The 26,972-nt window shown below is 30.3% G+C and overlaps 1 protein-coding gene across 1 annotated transcript; it reads right to left on the bottom strand.

Moving 5' to 3' along the window:
* Positions 1 to 616: 616 nt before the first annotated feature.
* Positions 617 to 22,884, bottom strand: LOC145324059 (uncharacterized). The gene is made up of 12 exons (XM_080166684.1): positions 22,800 to 22,884; positions 21,448 to 21,529; positions 20,910 to 20,975; positions 15,554 to 15,617; positions 11,655 to 11,719; positions 11,222 to 11,289; positions 7,304 to 7,359; positions 4,222 to 4,299; positions 3,527 to 3,652; positions 3,251 to 3,337; positions 1,571 to 1,601; positions 617 to 861 (listed from the first exon to the last, which is right to left on the bottom strand). Exons 1-12 carry the CDS (start codon positions 22,864 to 22,866, stop codon positions 773 to 775), a joined length of 879 nt encoding a protein of 292 aa, XP_080022810.1. The 5' UTR covers positions 22,867 to 22,884; the 3' UTR covers positions 617 to 772.
* Between the last annotated feature and the right edge of the window lie 4,088 nt (positions 22,885 to 26,972).

The raw sequence follows: 26,972 nt of genomic DNA, 5'->3' as shown, positions 1-26,972 counted from the left end.
TACACTGTAATTGACCAATGGTAAAATTTATACTGGCCTCTCATTGGTTATTTTATCGTATGACGTCATAATCTGTTGACAGACTTTAATCATCTTTGTTTTGTGTAATAGGATAAAAGTAATAATTAAACGTAAGAACATTCTATAAAATAAAATCTGTAATGATTATAATATAAAAAAAAACTTTTGAGGACATTAAACTAGGATTATTAAACGACTAAAATACTCAAAATTCACCGCTAAATATTTTACTTTGTATATGCTGTTTAAAATTTAGCTGTGCATTTTTAGTATTTTAGTTTCTTGATAAACCCAGTTTCTCATTTTCTTCGAGTGCTTTGAAGTTTTACTTTTATTTTTAAATCATTTTGAATCTTTGACTCTTAAAATTGTTAAACATCAATCTTAAATGAATATGTTCAAAGCAAAATCTATTTTAAGAGTGAAACATATAACATACTCTATAAGAGTCAGTTATCGATTTTTTTTCGGTTGTGGGGAGGGGAAGAAGTTCATTTATTTTTATGATTAACCCGATAGTCACTTGTTTGGGATTCTAAATATTTTTGGTTGGGGTATTATCTTTGAACATTCCTCTTGTTTAGGTACAATCAAAATAAAATTGCGCATAAATAACACATTTAAAACATCTAGTGTATAAAATAAAACAAATAAACAAAAAACATTATTTTTTACAGTAATGATAACAAATAAACCAAATTTCTCATATTTTAAATTATATAATAATATTTGGCTGTAAATTAAAGTTTAATTAAATAAGCTTATAAATAGACAGTAAAGCTATAATGATTTGAAAATATCTTCCAAAAGTCAAACTTCTTAGGTCTTCTGCTCCATTTGCTAAAAATGAAATAAAATTATTAGTTTTAATTTCATTCAATCTGTGTATAAATATAGGCTGTCTGTTTGTCTGTCTGTCTGTCTTTCTGTCTGTCTGTCTATTTGTCTGTCTGTTTTTCTGAATGATTGCTTTTATGTCTGTTTGTCTTTTTGTTTTTCTGTCTTTTTGTCAGTCCTTTTGTCTTTCTGTTTGTCTCTCTGTTTGTCTGTCTGTTTGTTTTATGTTTGTATGTATGTTTGTCTGTCTGTATGTCTGAGTGTCTGTTTGTCTGTCTATCTGTCTGTCTATTTGTCTGTCTGTTTGTCTGAATGATTGTTTTTCTGTCTGTTTGTCTCTCTGTTTGTCTGTCTGTTTGTTTTATGTTTGTCTGTATGTTTGTCTGTCTATTTGTCTGTCTGTTTGTTTTTTCTGTTTGTTTGTCTGTATGTTTTTATATCTGTTTGTCTGTATTGTTAGTCTGTCTGTTTGTATGTATGTTTGTCTGTCTGTTTATCCATCTAGTTATCTGTCTGTTTGTCTGTCTGTCAATCTATCTATCTGTCTATTTGTCAATCTGTCTCTCTGATTGTCTGTCTATTTGTCTATCTGTTTGTCTATTTGTTTGTCTTTTGTTTGTATTTTGTTTTTCTGTTTGTTCATCTGTATGTCTGTCTGTTTGACTGTCTTTCTTTCTTCTTGTCCTTTCAATCTATTAATTTATCGACTTACCAATCCAATAGCCTTCACTCGATTCCAAGACCTAAAACAAATATAACCTTAAAGGTGACTTTAATGTTAGAGAGAGGTTGGGGGGCTAATCTCAAACATGTTTTAAAAAGAAAAGTAAACCAAAATTATTTTAGGGATTTTTCATTGTATGGATGATTTGTCTATAGGAGATGGAGATGACTTCTCAAAATTGGTGAATAACTTTTCCGGGGCCTTTAAAAACCTTTATTGAAAGGAATATAAAAACCAGTTTTAGTATTAGGAACAAACACACAGAATGACATACATTCTATTACTTTCGTATAAGGATTTTATACAGTTTTGACCAGTAAAAAGTTACATGTCTCCGAATTAATTTTTAACTTTACATGTATTTTATTCAAATAAAAAGTTCTATTCAAAAGGTTGGAAATGGTTTTTATTATTTTTTTCTTTATTTGAAAATATCAAATTTGTGTTTAAAATATGAATTTATACTAAAGAATTACTGGAAAAAATATGTATTTGTCGTTCTAAATATTACAAGAACAATTATGTTTATAGGTAAATATTAATGTTTTAAATTTAAATACAAATTCGATGGCATTGTGTCAACCATGAATAATTGTTCTGAAAATTACTTGGTACTCCTAATTGTTACATGAATCGGCATCTAAAGTTTTAAATCGATGGGATATTTCTAACATGCACAAATTAACAAAAAAGCTAAGCGTCACGTACGGATGGACGTATTGACGCTAATTATTTTTATTCTATAATGTTTTGAATATCTCCCCTGGAAAAATATCTATTAACCTGCCAAAAATGCATCCTAAAGATGCATAGGAGTATAGCGTAGCTTTGCTTGAAATAAAAAGAAAAAAGGTTACTTTTGAATTTTAATATTTAATCCTTCGTCCCTTGTGACTTTACATTTAAATTTTATTCTTTTCCAAGTATAGGGAAATGTTTTACAGAAAATAATAAATAGTATAAGGGAGAAAATAATTTGTAATTGATTAGATATGAAACATTAATCATTAAACCTTATTTGCACAGATATAATATTTTACTAACTAGTTGTTTCGCTCATAGCTCTATAGCTCCCACCTCAACATCTATATTTTCAGAAATAAACAAAATTTGTTTGTTTGGACCCCTCTTTTAAACTAAAATCTTTTCTAGACCATTAATATACTTCCTTGAAACTTTCTTCTAAGCCGTTTACAAGATCTTAAAAGACAAATGGAAGAATATAATTTTTTATTATTTAATTGTCTGTGTCTCTTATTATTCTTTCCAGTTATTTCTTTTTATCTTTTGAGGAACTAGAAATGTTGATGGTATTGTTACGGAGGAACACACGTTTTCGTTTTAATACTTTTCTTTATTTTTGAATTTTCATCATATATTAGCACTCACATTCATTGTCAAAAAAGTTATCATTGTATCTTGTACTTTAATCCTACTTGTAGCTATGCCACTAACAACTGTGATATCTGTACTGTGTCTGCCTTTGGCAACTTGGTTCTTGCAAACCACTGAACCGATATGGATCTCCTTTACAGCGAAGCTCCTGATAGATCCAGAAAAGGTTCAAGATTTTTTTTAGGGAGAGATACCTCCAACAATCCAAGATTAATAATTCATAGAGCAACCCCTATCCCTTATAAAGAGGCTAATTTAAAAAAATCAATTTACCTTATATTGTTTTTCTGGAGGGGTGAGGTAAATATTTTCCACCCCTCTCTCCCAGAAAACTGCTTTGATTTCACCAATACAGGCAACCTAAAAAGCAGTCAAAATTATATGAAAATATAAGTATCACAATAATAAACATTCTATCAATTACAGTAGAGTAATAAACCAAAAATTCACATTTTAAGGCTTTTAGTAAAAATAAATAATTTATTTTTAAAATGATATTAATTATTTATTAAGAAATTTGTTTGATTTACTACAAGCCTGTGCTCTGACCTTTAGTTTGCCCCAGTGGAAGTGTTCATCAGTGAGGCGGATCTGAAGACCAATTCTGGTGATCTTCAGCTTTCTGCCATGTTGGATCTGCTCGTCAAATATGTAGTGCTTTCTTGATACCAATTTCTGAAACATATTATAATTTGCAATGTTAAAAATGTTAAAATTTAAAAAATAATTAGGCTTTATAGGCTAAAATGTAATTTGTCTAAGTGTAAATAGGGTTTATTTAAATGTTACTGAATGATTATGATACCTTTATAAAAGTGAAGCTTTTCTATAATTAAGGCAAGTCAGTCTGTAACGGATAGCTCTTAATGTTGATTTAGGCATATCAGAATTGCACTTTTCATTTTAAACTTGGTGTGGTGATTCCTGTAGTAGCTAGGAAGATTACCAAAGTGAAGCATCTCAATAATCCAGTCTTAAAAATGTATGTCCTTGAACAGTATCCTGTATTTAAGCAGTTTTGCAGTTTATGGAAATTCAGTCACTTTTACTGGAAGATGTTGTATTATTTCTATAGGTTAGCAGTTGCGCCCCTAGCTCTGCATAATTGAGTAAAAAGCAAAAAAATAGCCTAATACTGTTCCAAGATTAAAATATAAAATCAGTAGTCTACAACAAATGCAGGACCTATATAGGTGAAGCTTGCTTAAAATAAAAGAGCTTAATTGGTTCATATCATGGTTTACCTTGTTTATCTCCCATTTCAGATCAGCAGCTGGGCTGGAGGGTTGGGAAGTACAGTTCAATTGTAGAAGATCTCCAATCTAATAGGAAAAAGTTGTAATAAGTCATTCCATAATGCTATGGCTCCTATATAAGATAAATATTTTTGAAAAAGATTTATTTGTCCTGTGTAAATATATATTACATACTTTGTTTTGTCAGTCTGTCTGTTGTGAAGATAACACTTATAACTGAATTATAATTGAAAAGTATTCTTATTAAACTATTACTACAGCCTTATTTTTATATAATAACAACAAAAAAGTTTAATGTACGTATATCATTTTAAAGCTAAAAGTTTTAGAATGTAATAATCATTTTTTCTTTTCTTTTTACAGTTTTGAACTTAACTTTTCAATCATAAACTTGTTTTTGCAGCACTTTAACAACCTAGAATGAATGTCATTCAGACAATGGAAGCCATTCAACATGTAAAGGGAAATAATCATTATTTTCAATTGTATGTGTATGTAAAACTGGTTGTTCTTACATTAAAGATTTTTTTTAGTAAAACAGCTAAAAATACAAATAGTTCATTGCAAGTAAGAATTGCTTGAACTCAAAATGGAACACAAATAATTTTTTTGGAAATATATAATTTTGATTCCTTTTTAAAGTTAGGTTAAGTTGAGTAAGGGCTAGAAGTTCACTGTAGTGCTTTTATTCTATGTTTTCTTTAGTTTGTTAGATAGTAAACAAAAAAATTAGACAATTATGTTTTATTAAATTATTCAATTGTTTTACATTATTAAAATTATTACTAAAAATCTATGCAATTAGTGAAATGATAGTTTGCTTGATTTACAACCCTTCTTACCTAAAAAAATTTAACATCTAAAAAATTCTCACATATTATAAGATTTCTAATATTTTTTTGTTGATATGAATAAACACATAATACTTAGAAAACCATTCACAAAAAACAAGCATTCTTCTGTCAGAATTGGGAAAAAAAGTAGAAAAGGGACACGAAGCCCTGTTTTTTTAGAATATGCAGGGAAAAGGATAATCTTTTATTAAGAAAGATTCTAGTGCTAGGCAAATTTTAAGTTTATTAGTCAATAGTCATATTCAATGTTATATGAAAACATCATATAAAAAATACTTATTAACATTTTTCATTCAGCTTAACAAATTAAAAACATCAATTAAGTAATGAATATAACACTGTATATCTATAAACTATATTGTTACTGGCCATTTCTAAAATTATGAACCTTGTTAAAACAAAACTACTAGGTAAAAAAGTAACAAAGAGTCGACATATGCATTGTAAAAACCCTGTACAGGTTTTCTTTTACAAGTAAAACAATGGTTTTTAATTAATCATTTTCTTACCATTCTCTTTAACTGTGACACTACAAATTGCTTAAAGCACCAGTCTTATTTTTTACCTAACTCCTTACTTGTGACACTATTGTAGAAACTAACTAAAGACCCAACCCTTATGTTTACCTAACTGTGACACTATAGTAGAAACTAACTATAGCCCCAGCCCTCATGTTTAGCTTACTCCCTAACTATGACACTATTGTAAAAACTAACTTAAGAACCAGCCCTAATGTTTACCTAACTGTAACACTATCGTAGAAACTACTAAAGACCCAGCCCTAATGTTTACCTAACTGTAACACTATCGTAGAAACTAACTAAAGACCCAGCCCTAATGTTTACCTAACTGTAACACTATCGTAGAAACTAACTAAAGACCCAGCCCTAATGTTTACCTAACTGTAACACTATCGTAGAAACTAACTAAAGACCCAGCCCTAATGTTTATCTAACTGTAACACTATCGTAGAAACTAACTAAAGACCCAACCCTAATGTTTATCTAACTCTTTAACTGTGACACTATTGTAGAAACTAACTAAAGACCAAGCCCTAATGTTTACCTAACTCCTTAACTGTGACACTATTGTAGAAAATAACTAAAGAACCAACCCTAATGTTTACCTAACTCCCTAACTGTGACACTACAGAAGAAACTAACTAAAGAACCAGCCCTAATGTTTACCTAACTCCCTAACTGTGACACTATTATAGAAAATAACTAAATAACCAGCCCTAATGTTTACCTAACTCCCTAACTGTGACACTATTATAGAAACTAACTAAAGAACCAGCCCTAATGTTTACCTAACTCTTTAACTGTGACACTATTGTAGAAACTAACTAAAGAACCAGCCCTAATGTTTACCTAACTCCTTAACTGTGACACTGTTGTAGAAACTAACTAAAGACCCTACCCTAATGTTTACGTAACTCCTTACCTGTGACACTGTTGTAGAAACTAACTAAAGACCCAGCCCTAATATCTACCTAACTACTTAACTGTGACACTATTGTAGAAAATAGCTAAAGACCCAGCCCTAATGTTTACCTAACTCCTTAACTAAATTCAAAACTTTGCACCAAGTATAATTTGACACATTTTGACAGGGGGTAAAGAGGTATGTCAAATTCATATTGATTTATGACTTGAACTCTCTTGGGCTTTTTTTCTATTTAGCTCTTTAAAAATACCTTAAAGCCTAACTGATAATTATACAGTATAGGTTACTATTAAACCCTAAAATGAACATTTATACTGTTTTTACAATGATTCTTTGCATCAATATTAAAATTATAAAATCTAAATTAGATAAGTTGAATCTCTAAAATTTCTCAGATCCCTTAATTTCTGACTTTCTGTAATTCTAACATATTTCCTACTTATGAAAATTAAAGTATAAGCTCATTTATGCAATTGTACCTTGTTTCCTTTAAATAAAAATTAGATAAAGATGGCACATCCTTAAGTAGAAACGGATAGAGTGAATTTAAAAGTAGAATTCGCTGTTTTCCCTACAATTACATATCGAGCACTGAAACACCCCTCATTAGTTAAAGAGAATTATTAATAAGGGTTGATGTGTTAGTGTTTTTTTATCACTAACCCTAGCGGGGAGTTCTAACCTAGGGGGACCTATACTCAAAAATGGGGGAGAGGGTGTTTTTATGCTCAACTAGGCCCTTTGAGGAATATTATGCTTTTAAAACTAACCTCATAATTGTCGATTCCATTGATGGGTGTAATAGTTGGTGCCTTCTTTGGTAACTCTAAAATATAATAAAATTATAACTATCAATTTTTAAAAAGTTTAGCCACTCTATAGTTATTTTGTCTTTTTGTGCGTCCATGAATATAATTTTCTTGACTGCTATTAGAGTTACATTTATTAAAGATTATACTGACTAGATCAATTTTCATAATTTAGCTTTTCAAAGCCAAAAGTGTATAGGTACATAAAACATTAGAGTAAAATACTAGAGGAAGAAAGGTTTATAAACTGTATCTCCCCATCGCAACCGCCTTGTGCAACCTTTCTATTGGGTCATTGAAAATCAACTAATGGTGTCGCTTATGTTAACAAAGCCAAGTAGCAATAAATAATTTAGAAGCAGGCGAAAGAGGTCTTTGAAAAAAGAAGGGAGGTAGTTGTCTGTTTATTCATCTATACTATAGATCTGTTCAAAAAACATTAAATCTAAAATTCAATTTTATACCTAAACTATACCTGTCAAAAATTAATATATACATTTTGTTTAATTATAATGTTGACATAAACCATTAAAATGTTGAAATTCAACCATAATATACATTATTATACACAATGTCAGGTTTAAACATTTTACAATTCAATTTTACTTTTTTATTTTAAATCATAATTTTTCCAACATTTATTTCAAATTTCTAAAATTCTGGACTAAAGATTATTCAAGTTGTTAACTTATTACATTTTGAATGTTTTAGATAGGTTTTTGCCTTTTTTTTTAAAGAAGATTATCTGAACTAATGAGCACCTACCCTTAAAACCACGTTGTTTTGTCTTATGTCCTTCACAATTCATGGATGTTAGCATTCTTGTTTTATCTAAATACTTTTTAATAAAAAAGTTTTGAATTCATCTATTTATAAAATCTATGAAATGGTTTTTGAAATGAATTATAAAATTCATTTTTTCCTGAGAATATATATGTCTATAAACCTAGTCAACAAGGACGACAACATCCATAAAAACTAATCTCTAAAATCAGACGATAGTACAAAGAAATGTTAAAACTTGTAGAGTGTCAAACATAATAAGCTTAAAAAGATGCACTAGCTTATGCTAATGTACCTTGTTTTAATATAAATCAGTATTAAAAAATCTGATCAATAGGATAATTTTATAAAAATGTTGTCAAAAACTTCAAAATGGCTGTACAGCCTTTCTGAAAACGGTTATAAAGTTACTACGCATTACAAATAGGACATTTATAACAAGCCTAAATTAACCCCAGAAGCTATCCGATAAGTACAGAGGAAGTACTCACTTACTCTAACTATAGAAAATCCTTTTAAAATGTTGACTGTGAATGTGTTTATGAAAATAAATTGTACTCTCTATTCATCTTTTTGAAATCAGGGAGGGAGGGGACATTGGGCTGTTTATTACACTAGTCCACAAAACTTTATAGTAACTGTTTCTGTTTGTTTGACTTAAACACTTTTATTGAGTTTTGATTAGTTGGTTCTTTGATTATAATATAAGAAATGGGTGATTTTGTGTATCATCATTGGGGATGTACATTGTACATCAACTTATCGGCCATTCTCTTATCCCTTTAGATCCCTGCTTTCATATAGTGAATAATTGTGAACCAACAATCCTAATTTTCAATTAAAGTAACAGGATTTTTCTCTGTCTGTTTGTTTGTAACAAAGGATCTCAGTAACCGCTAATCCATTTATAAACTTGTACAATGATTCCTTTTACTGGTGGGTATGATCATAAAAGCATACCTACTCTATAATCTTTCAAAGTTAACAAAAACTTTGTGAACATCGCTTTTATGGATGTTGTCATCCTTGTTTAATTGTTCATTGAATGTCTAGCTTTTGATACAGTCATACAGAAATTAGTTGATAAATAGATTATGTAACTAGATTTAATATATGGCAACATAACATATATCATGAACGTTATGATAATTTAATTTTAGTTTTCATTTTATTTTTCTTTCATATTTTATTAACTATCACGAGACTACGGACCTAGCATTTAAAGGGACCGTATTAAACTGGATAAAAAGCAAAAATAGTCAAAACCATCTTAATTTTTTGACAATGTTTAGACATGCGCTGTGATGTAAAATTTATTATTTTGTTTTTCAAAAATTGCAATTTCTTTCGAAAATTTAAATAATAAACATAGAATAGTGTATAAGGGGGTGTATTAGGGGCATTTAGACCTCTATTATAAATATACATACTTAAAGGCAAATTGTAAAGTGGGTCGGATATTTTAGGTATAGAGTACAGAGTGCAATATTTGCCAGCAAATAAAAATATTTGGTTGACTAAATTTAATATACGAGGTATTCAAACATGAATTGCAAATTTTACTTTAAAAATATTTAACATTTTTAGATGTAGTCATTAATTTTAGGTGAAAAATGCGTAAAGTTAATTTATTACATTAACCAAAAAATGCAGCAAAAATGTTTTTATTTAGGCTTATCAACTTATTTAATTTAATAACATAATTTTTAAAAAATTATGGTTTTAGGAATCTTTATTTAAACTTCAGGTATCCTTAATAAGTCTTGATTGGTTGGTTTAAATGTAAGTTTTCGGAAGAGTAATATTTTTCACCATTAAATATATTTATTGATTAAACGTGCATTGTCTTTTCCCGCTACATGGCAAAATAGATAATCAATGTTATTCTAAAGTCAAACCTACACAAATTCAAATGATATTACCTACAAAACAAAAAATACTTTAGATAAGGCCACTACTATAAAACTAATAGGTGTGACAGTACGTCATTCCATCAATTAAATGTGTCTTGACTTATTTTTAAGGATCTTAATTAATAAAATAAAATGCCACAGTTAAACATTATAGGACTTTTTTTGGGTATAGTCCATTTCGTTGCAACGCACCTTAAGGTTCGATTCTTCGTATTTTTCACAGTAGCTTTTCTGCTGTGTCTAGCCCCTGCGGGGCCAATTGCCTAATTCTGTGGGACAATCACCTAACCCAATATAACCTAACCTAACCTAAAATAACCTCTAAAAAGCCATTTTAAAAATACGACACAATGCCCCCTTGATGGGTGTTGCAACGAAAAGAACTATTTAAATTTTTTTTCTTTTAATTATTAAAAGAACTTGTGGACATATCTGTTCTGTCTAGTAGTGATGCTACTTTATAACACAAAAAAGTCAGTCTGCACCTTTTAAAGTTTGGTTAAAGACGTGATTTTCTTAGCTTTAATCTATAGACTGGTAATATTTTCTTGTTTCCTAATCCCAAATGGTATTATGTCCGTTTGTCAATGCTTGATTTGTTTGTTCTTAGCTCCTTTTAGACATAATTGTCCTTTAGAAGTTTTACTTTCATTAAACCTAATTCATTTTAAAGAATAAAGAAAGAAAAAAATGATGTAATATTAAGATAAGAAAAGCAACTTCTACTTTCCTAATTCTATTTATTTAAATTAAATAGTGACACGCAACATTATAATACTACCATGTCAAATTCAAATTTAATTTATATTATTTCTCATGAACCTTCATGAAGATTCTTAACTTTTAATTTTAATTCATGAAACTTGTTAGCTTTCTTAATGAAATATATCTATCTATCTATCTATCTATCTATCTATCTATCTATCTATCTATCTATCTATCTATCTATCTATCTATCTATCTATCTATCTATCTATCTATCTATCTATCTATCTATCTATCTATCTATCTATCTATCTATCTATCTATCTATCTATCTATCTATCTATCTATCTATCTATCTATTTTTTTATTTATCTATCTATCTATCTATCTATCTATCTATCTATCTATCTATCTGTCTGTCTGTCTGTCTATCTATCTATCTATCTATCTATCTATCTATCTATCTATCAATGCTCACCTATAACAATCATTCGTTCATATTTCTCAGCAATGGTGAAATCAGTGGAAGTTATTTCACATCTGTATTGTAAATATTGTTCATTCAATTATAGATCGGGAAGCACAAGAAATCAAAAATGAACATACGGACAAAGTGAGTTATAGAGTAGATGTTCAGTTGTCTAAAATAAGAAAATAAATAGAGCTTAAAAAATAAGGTATATGTCTTTTGATGCCTGATAAACATAGCATTACGAACTGACTGACTGACAGCCAGAGGGAATTAAAGGGTAGCTACTATGTAAAAATTATTTCAGTAGGGTAAAAAAAGTAGCACATTAAAAGGAAATTCAAAGTAAATTTTAGGTAGTTTATTATCTTTTTATATTGAGGATTTTTTTAGATTTTAAAAATCCATTTCTAAGCAAGGAAGAACAATATTGTTCCTGTATATTCCGCTGGAATGGAAGTTAACCCGCCGCAGGACTAGCTTTGACGGTCGACCCTCCTCGCTCATCTAAAATAAGAAAATTATTACAACAGGATGCCTATCTATAATTTTTTTGTCTTTAGCTTTTGTAGCTTAAGACCTCTAATTTTACAATTGAAGCTCATTTTAGGTCAAGAAAGGTTTCTTTAGGAAAAAGTAACTCCACCCTCCCAAGAGAAATAGTCCTTTAAAAAAGGCTTCTTTTCTCCTATAGCCGTTTGTGTTAAACCCAAAAATCCTTCTATTTTAAAGAATTATAAGTTTATATTTTTCTGTCAATTAAACTATAATCAAAGAAATTTGAACTAGAATGTAGACGATAATAAAAAAGACACTAAAATTATATAAACATTCTAAATATCAAAGATGAATAATTCTTTGTCTATATATAATGTTTTTTCTTTTCAGAGAGTTTTTTTTTCAATTGATAAATATTGCAAAAAAATAGTGCAATTCAATTTGATGTTATCGTAATAGAAGAAAGGGCATCACCGACAGAAAATAGTTTGACAGGGGTCAATGTCATCCAGGGGCTTTAAGGGATAAGACAATAGAGGATATATTGATGTACAACCCCAATAATTTTAAACAAAATAGTTTTGAAATAACCAATTATTATTAAAGAAGGAAAGATCCACTATAGGCACTTTGGGGGTGGTCCTAGGACAAACACAGGAGTCCCAAATGTCGGAGTAGAACAACGCAGGAGTGGAAACTTAACCTAACCTAACCTATTTTAGACCATCGAGGTTTTTCAAATGCCTAACCCATGCGGGGGGCTTATTTTTACATTCATATCTTAGCCTAACCTAATCTGTAAATTAATGATAATAATAATAATTAATGTAATTAATAATTTAACACTCCTGCTTTTGTCCACACTGACGTTTGGGACTCCTGCGTTTGTCCTGGAACCATCCCCAAAGTGCCTATAGTGCGTAGCCGATCACAGTTATGGAATCTCGACGACAAAGATTTTTTTATCCAATCTTGACAAGTGAGGTATTTTTGGAAAGAGGAATATATATAGAAAACGCCTATGAAAATTAGAAAATCCGCAGAAATCATATTTGCAAGTTATTTGCAAAAATCTGCAATGTTAATTTGCAAAATTAATTTCATGCCTTAAATGACTTATTTAAAAAGAAATCTTTTTATGAAATGTGTTTATCTATAAGTTTAGAACATACTTAGGGCAAAAAAAATTTCTTTAGTGTTACTTTTTTCACCTTATATATGAAAAAAGCAGTTTCTCACATTTTTTGATAAAAAAAGGGATAGGAACAAAAAATATGTTTTTTCTTGATGTAAACACAATGATTGGCATAAATCTATCATCCTAAATGTAAAAATCAGATATAGAATCCTTTTTAGAGCAAAAATAGTGCAAAAAGTAACCTAGACATTTTTGCAAAGTATGAAAATCTGAAGAAAATAGTGATTAAATACTATAAAACATCTTATAAGTTTTTTCAACATTGTCATTGATTAAATTGCACTTTTAGGTTTAAGAATTACCGAAGTAGTGCATAAAAACTCTTTTTATGATGTAATTAAACAAAATAAATGCCAAAAAACCAACTACAAAATGGTCTAGTGCATTATAAAAAACGCCTAATTGTTGATTTGAATTTATTTTGTTTAATAACTTAATAAAAAGAGTTTTTATGTGCTACTTTGGTAGTAAGTAAACCTAAAAGTGCATTTTAATCAATGATAAGGTTGAAAAAGTTATAACTTGTTTTATAGTTTTTGATCACTAATTTTATATACATTTATCTGATATGTATATCAAAAGCAAAAAGAACTATTTTCTTCAGATTTTCATACTTTGCAAAAATGTCTTGGTTACTTTTTGCACTATATTAGCTCTAAAAAGGATTCTATATCTGATTTTTACATTTAGGATGATAGATTTTATGCCAATTATTGTGTTTACATCAAGAAAAATCATATTTTTTGTTCCTATACCTTTTTTATATCATAAAATGTGAGAAACTGCTTTTTTCATATATAAGGTGAAAAAAGTAACACTAAAGAAATTTTTTGCACTAATTATGTTCTAAACTTATAAATAAACACATTTCATAAAAAGATTTCTTTTTAAATAAGTCATTTAAGGCATAAAATTAATTTTGCAAATTAGCATTGCAGATTTTTGCAAATAACTTGCAAATATGATTTCTGCGGATTTTCTAATTTTCATAGGCGTTTTCTATATATATTCCTCTTTCCAAAAATACCTCTCTTGTCAAGATTGGATAAAAAAATCTTTGTTGTTAAGATTCCATAACTGTGCGATGGTAGTACTTAAAAAAAACCTTTTGAAATATTTATAAAAATCATTTAAATATATTTTCAAGTTTTAACCTTAGATTTTCATAGACATCTGAAGAGAGCAAACATGCTCAAAAAAATTGTAATGTCTGACAAATATACGAGATATAAGTAAAACCACCGTTCTTAGTGCAATTTCTAAATTAAAATGACACACCAATATAAAAATCTGACTTGTATTTCCTGATTGCAAAAGACAAAAATATGTATTTCAAGGCTAAAGAAGGGGAAATAAAAAGTTTTTTTAGGATTCAAATTTTTAAAACTATTTTGTAAAGTAGTAGGTTTTTTTATCTGTCTGTTGACATTTCGTTAATTCCAGAACTGATTGTAACGATATTTTATTTTTGAAATAATTTGAAATTAGTTGTAGCAGCACCAGAGGTAAATTTTTTTTAATTACCTATTGGCGAAGCCGCTAGTTTGTACATAAAGTATTTTATTTTAAAATTTAATAAATTTACAATTAAATATGATTTAATCTTTTAAATTTGTTAATTGCACAATAATTACAAGATTTTAATTATTTTATAATTTAAAATATTTAATTTGACAATACAAGATGTCTAGCATATTATCTTTTTATCCAGTGCTTTCCCTCCAATTATATCTGAACCAAAGAAATTCATAAAGGCTGATCTCTAAAATCTAGGGAGTAAGGGAGGGGACAATGGATCGAATATTCAATTTTTAAGAGTCTTAGACTTTGGGTATTGGCCTAAAGGGAATGTGCAAGAATTCGGCAATTTCTGACTGACTTTGGGTACTAGCGCATCAATGCTCCGTTAACTAGCAGAGGTAGTTTTAATTATAGCAGACAGACAAATTTGTCCTTAAATGACTGGTTTTAACAAATATTTTTCCCAAGAAAATGATCATGCATGTATAGAAACTCTACTGTGATATTTATGTATTAAACAATCTAAGAACCCCTTGAATTTTAGTGGCAGTTAATAATATATGAGAAGGGTGATTTTTCTAGTGATTAGTTACAGAATGTTCACTACATTGTGATGTATTAGTAATTTAATTTTCAAGTAAATGATCTTTTTCTAAGAACTAATTTTGTTCTCAATTATATTACCATGATCCCTTTACAATTTTGGTCAAATTATTTGGATAAATCTGGTTTTCATTGCTTTTCAGTGAAAACTCTTAAATTGAATTAATTGCCCATTGTCCCCTCCCTTACTCCCTGTCAAAACTTACAAGAAGGAAGAAGCCATTGGGGAGTTTATTACACTAGTCCCCAAAGCTTTATATGAACGTTTTTTTAATTGATAGCTTAAAAAACTTTGGGAACAAAATTGCTTTCAAGAAAACTTTTAAAAATTTGAAACTTGATTCTAGAAATATGTGTGGAATTATCATTCCAAAAATCACATGAATAGGGTAATTACATCATACCAAAGAATTTGTCTAAATGTTTTAAATGGGTGTACACGAACTTTCAGGTATCGATTATAGATTAATTAATAAATAGCGATGCTGCTCTATAATTAATGCTGAAGCAACTGTACTTACGTCAATTCTGATGCCAGGAACTTCATAAACCTGTTCTCTATTCTCCATGTTCCATGGTTCATACCTGAAATATATAGATATATACATACTTGGATAGATAGATAGATGCATGGATAAATGCATGGATGGATAAATTAATAGATAGATGGATGGATGGATGGATGGATGGATGGATGGATGGATGGATGGATGGATGGATGGATGGATGGATGGATGGATGGATGGATGGATGGATGGATGGATGGATGGATGGATGGATGGATGGATGGATGGATGGATGGATGGATGGATGGATGGATGGATGGATGGATGGATGGATGGATGAATGGATGGATGGATGGATGCATGGATGAATGGATGGATATATAGATGGATATATAGATATATAGATAGATAGATAGATAGATAGATAGATACTTAAGTATTAAAATTTAAATTTTATTGCTGTTTTCCAATCAAATAGCAATAAATAAATAGATAGATAGAACCAAATTGAGCTAAACGCTATTTGTCTTGCAGACAACTGGCCCTTTGATTAGATAACCTTTGTTTAAAAGTACTAACTGTGTAGGTTAAAGGTTAGTAAGATTGTTATATAGATAGATAGGATAGACGTCATTTAAAATATATGTAAATTTAAAAAAAGAGAAAAAAATAAATGTAAAATTTTCTGTTCTTTTCTATCAAATATTTTAAGTTATTTCTTTTCTTGTTTAATAGACCAAAAGATAATTAAATATATTAAGATGTAATTCTTAATAGATAGATATATGGATAGATATATAGATAGATAGATATATTGTATGTTAATATATGTAACAATTGTATTTATGTAAATCAGTTTAGGAGGATATTAGATACAACTAGGAAGGTAGGGAACAGTGGACTGTAAATTTAAACAGGTTATTAAATTCTTATAAACACATTCTCTTATTCGCCAGCTTAAAAACTGTGGAGACTTCAAATCAAATTTGATTGGGTAGTAAAAACTATTAATCTCCAGACTCTAATCACAACGGGTTATTTTGTCTATAATAATTGTGGTTGTACAATAATGTATACTTCTTTATCTTATCCCTTAAGATCCCTGAATATAACAAACAAAAGCGAATAAAGCAGAATCCTTTTAATCAATAAAGGACTATTAAAACCACCCATCCTCTTATTGATAGAAAATCTACTATAAAATGTCAATATGGAGCTTTTGGGATTCTATTGAAGTGCCTCTACCCCCCCCCCCCATTATCAATTTTAGTTTATAAAAGAAAAAGTAAAAAATGGGCATTGTTTTCTTGTGACAATTTCTCTTCGGAGGGTGGTGGTACCCTCCCCCAAAATAGTTATAAACCTTCCCAGGACATATCATGAGCAACATTGTAAAGGAGAACCATTTATGTTAAGCGGTTAGAGAAATCCCTCGGTACAGACATACAGAGAGACATACTATTACTTTTATATAAGGATAATAGTTGTTTACATTAATTGTTGATTGCCATTTCTAATTATACATGCATTCATACGTGAGAGCAAACATATCTCGAGAATGGTGATAATTATTCCTTAAAATGATTCTAAAAGGTATAAGACAATGCAATGGACGAAAAATTAGTGCACATCTCCAATGATGTTAAACAAAAATATCATTTAGATCAAAATCAGATTGAAAAGTATGGAACAAACCAATCACAATTCTATAAAAGTACCCAAAGTTTATGGGCCAACGAATGAGAAAATGTGTTTATAAAACTTTGAGTACCAGATTTATTTACAGTCCAATGTCCCCTCCCTCCCTGCTTAATACTTGAAGGAAATGTAAGAAAAGCAAGTATTATTATTGTTAGTCATAATTGTCAGGGTGTTCCTACAGACAACCAATCAGTCTTTTTAAAAGCGAAGCTTTTCTATAATTAGGGTAGGTCCGTACGTCCGTCCGTTCGTCCGTCCGAGATAGATAGCTTTTATTCGTTAATTTAGCCATGTTAGAATTGTCCTATCGATTTCACTTTGCATGATGATTCCTGTAGTAGTTAGGTACGATTTAGAAAGCGTCCATCCATTTTAAATATGTTGATTTTTCTACTTTTTTAACAACAAATTTTTATGTGATCTAATTATCCGTTTGATCTGATTTTTGGTATATTGATTCCTGGGACAACAAAGAACAATATTATAAGCGAAGCAACTCTATAACCAAGTCCCAAAAATGTAAGTATGTCCATAAACATTATCCTGTATCAAGCAGTTTTTCAACAAATTTACTTACAATTTTGCTTCAACTCTATAAAAATTCTTTGTACCACAAAAACTTCCCCCTCATTCCCTTAGATTTAAGGTTTTTAAAGCGTATTTTAACCCTTAACGGTCGGGGGGGGGGGGCGTTGAACGCCCCCCCATCCGGTTTTTTCTATCTCATTTTCTGTGTGTGAAAGATAAAGAGCCCAAACTGCTTGACTTTTTAAGTATGGGTATGACACATAACTGAGAGTTGGAATTTTTTGAATATCTCCATCCTGGCGGGCACAGGATGTCAGCAAACCTGGCAGGGTCATCCAGGTAAAGAGCAAAAATATTTTTTTGACTAAAACAAAGCATTTTATCATACCAAAATACTAAAAAATCCTCTAGTAGTACATCTTTATATGAAATACAGGTGTTCAAGTCACTTTCAGGTTCCAGGTATGATCCTGCAGGTCCTGATCCTCCAGGTCTCCAGAAATCTTTAAAAGGCTCCTGTGGCCGCAATTTTTGACTTAGAGACTTCAAATTTTAAACTTAAGCTTTTCTTACATGTTTACATAACGTATTAAAATTCCATGAAGATCCGCCGCCGTTTTCCCGCCGAACGCCGACTGCGGCGGCTGGCAGCTGCCAAGTACAGCTGCGGCCGCTGAAATTTATATTTGATATTTCTAATGTAAAATTTACATAAAAATAAACATTTTCTGGGAAAAAATTTTTCTTCTAGCTTCAAAAATAAGAAAATTACAGCCGTTTGAAATTTTGAAATAAAAAAAGACCTAAAAACAAAGGTTGTTAAGTAAAAGGGTGAAGGAAGCGAAAATTGACTTAGACTTATAAAAGGTCGGAAATTCATTATCAAACAGGGGACTTGCACAAAAAAATTTAGCCCTCTAGCTCTAATAGGAACTGAGATAATTAGGGGGGGCGTTGAACGCCCCCCCCCCCCCCGACCGATTAAGGTGCGGCAAGGGGCCCGACTGTAAAGGGTTAAGGCCCTGTGGGTACTTTTCCATGTATTTACTTTTGCTGGTTTGTTAGATTACCATTTTTTATTCTTCTATTGTTATATAACATTTCCTGTATAACTTTAGAAATAGTATTCACAAACATGTGTATGGATGATTATTCTTTAAATAAGTATAAATAATGTTATAATGTTTAAGATTATTTAAGGATGATATAGAATTATACATATATCCTCTTCTATAAAGTAGTAAGTTTTTTTTTAGAAGCTTAAGATTTCAAAAAAATAGTAAACCAAATAGGCTCTCCTTGTATGGAAATTTCACATGGGTCCCATAATGATATAAACAATTTATTTTTATTTTATTTTAACATTTAAGTCAAAGGACTGTTTAAGGATATATTAAATCTTTCCCTTCCTATCAAATACAGAGCTCCTAAATGCTAGGGGCACAGCTTTTAATCTTTAATAAAGAGACTGTAGTCAATTATTTTCCTTTAAAAGTAGAATTTTGACAAAAGTAGTTTGGCATTTTCCACCTTTGATATTCTGTTTCTATCTGAAAATAAACTTTTTACTCCCTTTTTTTGTACATATGTTCATGTAAGCTGTCCATTCATCTAGAGTATAAAGAATAAAGAGTAAATCCAATATTCCATACATATTACTATACAGTGTGCTTATATAAAAGAATCTATATTTACAGTATTCAAGAAAATTTACTAGAATATACACTATTCCAGAAAATATATTATAATATAATTTTATTATAAGACACTGTATTCTAGATTATATATTATAGAACTTATTATAAGACACACTGTATTCTAGAATATATATTGTAGTATAATTTAATTATTAGACACACTGTATTCTAGAATATATATTATAGTCAAATTTTATTATGAGACACACTGTATTCTAGAATATATATTATAGTATATTTCTATTATGGGACACACTGTATTCTAGAATATATATTATAGAATAGTTTTATTATGAGACACACTGTATTGTAGAATATATATTAAAGTCTAATTTTATTATGAGACACGCTGTATTCTATAATATATATTGTAGTCTAATTTTGTTATGAGACACATTGTATTATAGAATTCATATATATTATAGTATAATCTTATTTTGAGACACACTGTATTCTAGAATCTATATTATAGTATGATTTTATTATGATACACACTGTATTCTAGAATATATATTATAGAATAGGTTTATTATGAGACACACTGTATTCTAAAATATATATTATGGAATAGGTTTATTTTGAGACACACTGTATTCTAGAATATATATTGTAGTCTAATTTTATTATGAGACACACTGTATTCTAGAATATATATTGTAGTCTAATTTTATTATGTTTCTCATCTGTTGCTCAGATATAAAGTCAGAATAATATCAGAGGTAAAGAAATTGTTTAGCAGTAAAAAGTTTAGTAAATAAATGTATATAATCCTCATATAAAATCAACTAGATGTCTGTCTGTCTGTAAAACAAATTCTTGCTGTCTGCTGGACTGACATGGTTCTCCATTATAGTGAAGCTTCTCATATGTCCTTGGAAGCTTTGTACATCTACCCTCCCAAAAGAATTGCCCTAGGAAAATTATACCAACAATAGAATAATGTAAAATGTTATTTATGTGTGTTAAAAAGGGCTTAATCTGCATGATTTACCAAAAATTACCATAAATGTTCATAGCTGCCTGTGGGAGAGTTGTAAATTTTCAATATATAAATTTGTAAATATATTTATCTCATTATTTCTATTCCCCTACAGACCAACTCTCTCAATAGAGAGTGGTTCTCTAAAACCCTTTCTATAACAGAATTAGATAACGCTATGGTATGAAATTTAGTGTGATTTTAAAGATACAAGCTTCTCAAGGAACCTTCCCAGTTTACCAACAATTCTCTTTTATTCTGGCTCTTTAACCTACATATATTTGTTTTCAGATTTAGATTTTCGGTACAAAATTATAATGTCATATAATTCTGGCAATTTGATGCATATAAAGCGTTAAAAGAATAGCCTTATATCATCAAAATGGTCTTATTAAAAATAAGTCATCAGCAATTAAAACAGTATTACAGTAGGAGGGAAGTAAAATAGAAGTATACAAATTTTTACCTGTAAAATTCAACTTCATCTTTGTACCATTTCAAACTGTGTAGGTTGTGAATTCCATGGGTAAATCTTAATTAAAACATATTTTTTAAAATATCACAGATTGTTTATAACCAGGTTCGATTTTTTTCTTTCATGATATGACTTCAAATTACATGGATATATTCTGAATGATAAATATTAACTACCAGTAACAATCCTTTTCAATTTACAGGACAAAAAGAACAATATTTTGTATAATTATTATTGTCTTCTGGAGACCTATCCCTTTATCAAATAATATAATGAGGATAACATCCATAAGTAGCGAAGCACAAAAAATCATTGAATGAAACAAAGTAAAGATTATATGAGCAAACGTCAGAGGAATCTTCACTAAAAAGTCCTGCTTTTAGCTTTATAGCAGCCGAAAAAATCACATTTCCCCCATAGCGTTACGGAATTACTGACGAATTGATGGACTGACGGACAGACACAGTTAATTATAAGGTAGCTTCGCTACTAGTAACAAGTGTTTATTGATATGAAAGTAATTACATACTTGCAGAGCAGAGTGGCATTGTCTCCACGCTGTTTGTTCTGTGGCACCACCATTGCATCCAGGGACACACTACTTCTACATCCTATAATCAATATTATATACGATGTTATTTTAGGTAGAAAGATGATTTTACAGAAGAGGAAATACTAAATGTCTTGGATCACTTTAAATTTTTAAATACAATTGTGGGGGGGGGGGCACCACCATAGCATCAAGGGACACACTACTTCTACATCCTATAATCAATATTGTCTAAGCTGTTATATGAGATAGATAGACTTATAATTGAATAAATTCAAATAATGAATGTATGTAAAATTTTACAGAAAATTTTTATTGAAATTTTGGTTAATGGGCACCACCATAGCATCCAGAGACATACTACTTAATTAATACTTATATTTACGGGAACTTTTGTTTAATAAAATCTTCCAATTTTTAACATTTACAAACTAGCCTGCTTTATTGCATCAAGATCCATGACAGATCTATATAGGAAATAAATGTCTATATATGAGCTCAAGTTTTCCAAGCGATAAATGTATAAACTCATAGTGCTCAAAACTCTCATTTATCAGAACAATAAAGACCCATTATTTTACTGTATGAAGAATATTTTTTTATTATTTTATGTTGCTATTTGAATTGTATTAAAGTATTAAATTTCTATCCATAAAACAGAAAATTTAAATTTATAAAATAGTAAATAAAAGAAAACTTAGTTTTAAAATAATTTGATACTAGCGATACATGCGTAATATGGTCAGATATTGAACTAAAATTTAACAGTTAACTAAACATTTTAACCCTTTTAGGACGATAATTTGAAATAGAAAATATTAACATCCTAAAATAGTTGAAGGAAAGAAATCGTCAGGGAGAAGATAATGGAAGAATAGGGTTAATAGTCAGAATTCAGATAACCAAAAGAAAGTAAATAAAACATTGAATAAACCTAGCCAATAGCGAGATAATTATATCGAGCCCAACTCTAGTACATAAATATAAGCAATATTTTCTCAACAATTATTACAGTAGTACCCAAATTTGTATAATAACTTTGTCTTTTTCGATTGCTTGAAATCTTAGAGGACTTTTTAAAAATTGAAATAGGATGGTTTATTTAGTAGTGTTCATACATTTCAACCAATAATTGTAATCTTCAGAAGTGGTAATCTAAAATCTTGTATATAATCATTAGAGATATACATCAGTTTATCGGCCATTGTCTTTAGATCCTTGCCAAAATTGAGCGTCCATGAGAAAGGTAACCGAACCTGTTTTTTTTGTATCTTTAGATACAGACACAAAGACTGTCAACTCTTTTTTATATGAAGATATATAAATTTCACCTTGCATGAGAAGCTGTAGAAGAAAATATGAAATCAAACAGAATCTTTCCAATCTTCCTGAACACATTTTTAATTTGTGTGCATTATCTCTGAAAACAAAGGCTGGGTTTACTATTGAAATTGATATTCTAGTTTGATATTTCTCCTCAAAAAGAACGTCATAAAACCAAGCCTACTCAGTACCCAAGAAAACCTAACCTAACCTAACCTGACCTGACCTAAAAAAATTAAAAAAAACAAAGGAAAATTACAACCACCTACCCCCCCTAAAGTCAAGGTAAGTAGTGAGGGAGGGGTTATCAGCGCCCTTTTGACTGCTCATTGAAATAAGCTTCGCCTGTTTATGGACCAAGGAATTCCCTTCACTTTTAATAACACCATCTCAGGCCTGACATAGAATTATCATTTATTGGGTAACAAATTGGGGGATAATTAATAGATAATCCTTATACTAAAGTAACAGGATATTTGTTTGTGTGTCTGTACCGTAGATCTCGCTAACCGATGAACCGATAGGGTTCTCTTTAAAAGAGTAGATTCTCATAGGTCCTGGGAAGATTTATAACTATTTTGGAGTAGGGTACCACAACCCTCCCAAGTGAAATCACAATAAAATCGAGAAAAAAATGAAATATTCCTGCTGCATAGTGTCGCTAGCGTATGAATGTTTCTACGTAGCGTAGTAGCACTGCGTAGAGACATGAGTTTAACAGCTGATTGACCATAGACAAATTATTTCTCAAATTAGATATTTAAAATAAAATAAAAACATTTAAATGCCACTAGAGGCCTCTAGGGGCGTAGCTACTAGAAATAGAGGTGCTTGCTTACATGTGAAGACCGGAGCACCGAAACCCCCCCCCCCCCCCCCGCTTAGTTTTGACAAAAATCAAAAATAAGGGGGGGGTAGTTTTTTAACCCCCCGCTTAGTTTTGACAAAAATCAAAAATAAGGGGGGGGTAGTTTTTAACCCCCCCCTTAATTTTGAAGAAAATCAAAAATAAGGGGGGGGGTAGTTTTTTCACTGTACAACACGCCAGAAAGTTGAGTGAGTTAAATCAAGTAAATCCAGTATACCAGAGGGGAAACCTTATTACAGGGATATTCATGTTTTGGGGCATAATTTCCTTATTTATTGACTTTGGCCAGTAAAAGGTTTTAATTTTGCGCAAAATTAAAACCTTTTACTGGCCAAAGTCAATAAATAAGGAAATTATGCCCCAAAACATGAATATCCCTGTAATAAGGTTTCCCCTCTGGTATACTGGATTTTCTTGATTTACCTCACTCAACTTTCTGGCGTGTTGTACAGTGAAAAAACTACCCCCCCCTTATTTTTGATTTTCTTCAAAATTAAGGGGGGGGTTAAGTCTTTGCCTTGCTGAGCACTTTTCCTCCTTGCCGTTTTCCAGACATTAAAAAACTACCCCCCCCCCCTTATTTTTGATTTTTGTCAAAACTAAGCGGGGGGTGGGGGGTTTTCGGTGCTCCAGTCTACCACATGTAAGCAAGTACCGAAATAGACATAAAGACATAAGTCTAAATAATTTTTTATCTTTCCTTGTCCTATCTTATCGTCAAAACTTCAAAAAATGTTAAGCTGTCATAAAAAGTTTTTAAAAATTACATATTAATAACTATTTTTGTTGATCATTAGTTTTTTTAGTTTAGCCTAAGTCAACCTTTTCAAACTCTTTTGTCTTTTTTGAGACAAGCCTATTAGTTGTTTTTGTTTCAAGAGGGTAAAAAAGTTTGTTTAAAAACATTCAAAAAGACTTATAGTGGTTTCTATAGTTATTCATTCGCAGAAGTGTGGCAGTATAGTACTAGTCTATATTAGGCTGAAACCTTCTGTTATATTGATGTAAAAATGCTTATGAAACCAATTTTCTGCTTAGTTGTCAAAAACATCCACAAATCATAATCTTTAACCAAAAGTTAGTTTTTCTTTTTATACTTTGTTCATATTGTTTTTACATATAGAGATTTAAAGGGTGAACCATAATACAATAATGTTTACAATTGAAAAAATATATGTTACAAAAGAATAAAAATTCGCCCCCTCCACCCCCTACACTATCCCCTCCACTACTACTGGATGAACAAACTGACCAAGAAACGAGTTCCATGTTATTAAACTGAATTGATGATATTTCCCCCCTGTTATAATATCCACGTATATACTACATCCGTAATTACTAATTACAATAACAGTAGCTTTTTAAAATTTAATCATTATAAAAAAAAACAAATATTTTGTTCCAGAAAATTTGTTAAAAAAATATCAAATGACAATCTTGATAATTTGTTTGATTAACTAGAATTACTAAAATTGTACATCAACTATTCCAAGAATGGATATAGCATATGTCGAAAAATTGACAGTGGGAAATTTGTAACATTTTTGTTGCTAAGTTAGACCTCATTGATTGGTTTCATAATGTATAAGGGTATGGGGACTGCAGTATGAATGGTGGGTATCGTTATTTTAGCCAGGTGGACGTATCACAATGTTAGAGTACATGAAAATCTGATGCAACATCCAAGTAATCTTATATCGATTATTTCATAATAAACTGTTTGTAAATTAAATTTGTAAAGTTATTACTTAACAAAATCCTTTTCTTGACTATTCATTTTAATAATAATAATAATTCTAGATAAAACAAATCTACTAGATAACATATTGTTTCATAATTTGTCTGCAATTTATATTTAACAAACTTTAATTTTGAAAGAAATAACATAAATACCCATAAAACCTGTAAAAGCTGCACTAAATAATTGTAACTTGCTATCCTAGGAATTATCATAAAAATTAAATCTGAATATTGCGGAAATCTTCATGTAAAGTTTGAAATTGGTAGAACAATTCCAACTATCAGTTGGCCACCCTGTATAAGAATTGTATGCTGTGTATCTAAGTTATTTGTCAATATATGTCAAATTTGTTTTAATGTATAGATACAAACACAAATAAGAATAAACATTTACAATTTGGAACACAGTAAAAGTGTCGGACTGATTATGACGTAACAAAAAAAAAAGCCAATGAGAGGCCATTATTGACCAATGGTAAAATTTATAGTGGCCTCTCATTGGCAAAATTTTATTTTTACGTCATAATATGTCAGACACTTTTACTGTGTTCACAATTTGTTTAAAAATGTTTTAGAATAGAGCTTAGTTTAGGTGTCAACCCCCCATATTGTATTATGTAGTATGACTTTCACTTTGCGCACCTTAACCCTTAACAGTCGGGCCCCTTGCCGCACCTTAATCAGTCGGGGGGGGGGGGGGCGTTCAACGCCCCCCCTCATTATCTCAGTTTCTATTAGAGCTAGAGGGCTAAATTTTTTTTGTGCAAGTCCCCTGTGTTATGGTGAATTTCCGACCTTAAGTAAGTCAAGGTCAATTTCCGCTTCCTTCACCCTTTTATTTAACAACCTTTGTTTTTAGGTCCTTTTTTACTTAAAAATTTCAAACGGCTGTAATTTTTTTATTTTTAAAGCTAGAAGAAAATTTTTTTTTGCAGAAAATGTTTATTTTATTTAAATTTTATATTTGAAATATCAAAACATAAGTTTCAGCGGCCGCAGCTGTACTTGGCAGCTTGAAGCCGCCGCAGTCGGCGGTCGGCGGGAAAACGGCGGCGGATCTTTATGAAATTTTAATACATTATGTAGACATGTAAGAAAAGCTTAAGTTTAAAATTTGAAGTCTCTAAGTCAAAAATTGCGGCCACAGGAGCATTTTGAAGATTTCTGGAGACCTGGAGGATCAGGACCTGCAGGATCATACCTGGAACCTGAAATTGACTTGAACACCTGTATTTAATATGAGGATGTACTACTAGAGGATATTTTAGTATTTTGGTAAGATAAAATGCTTTGTTTAAATCAAAAACAAATTTTTGTTCTTTACCTGGATGACCCTGCCAGGTTTGCTGGCATCCTGTGCCCGCCAGGATGGAGATATTCAAAAAATTCCAACTCTCAGTTATGTGTCAACGCCCCCCCCCCCCCCGACCGTTAAGGGTTCAAAAAAAACTCTGTAACCTCCTTTGTCCTCAACCATCTACTACAAAAAAATGCTTAATCACAAATTTAAAGATTTCCCGTATAAATTGGCATGTGAGCTTACAAAAATAGATATTCAAAGTTTTTAACATTT

Source organism: Acartia tonsa, chromosome 7, assembly GCF_053477335.1.
Source record: "Acartia tonsa isolate MP-2025a chromosome 7, ASM5347733v1, whole genome shotgun sequence".
NCBI lineage: Eukaryota > Metazoa > Arthropoda > Copepoda > Calanoida > Acartiidae > Acartia > Acartia tonsa.
This window is presented reverse-complemented; position numbering and strand designations above follow the sequence as displayed.

Coding starts and splice junctions, on each gene's coding strand:
- LOC145324059 (XM_080166684.1), bottom strand. CDS start 22,866: ATGTGTTCAGGAAGATTGGAAAGATTCTGTTTGATTTCATATTTTCTT. Junction 20,976..21,447: donor AATGCCACTCTGCTCTGCAA/GTATGTAATTAC, acceptor GTTTTAATTAAG/ATTTACCCATGGAATTCACA. Junction 1,602..3,250: donor CTCCAGAAAAACAATATAAG/GTAAATTGATTT, acceptor TATTTGTTTTAG/GTCTTGGAATCGAGTGAAGG.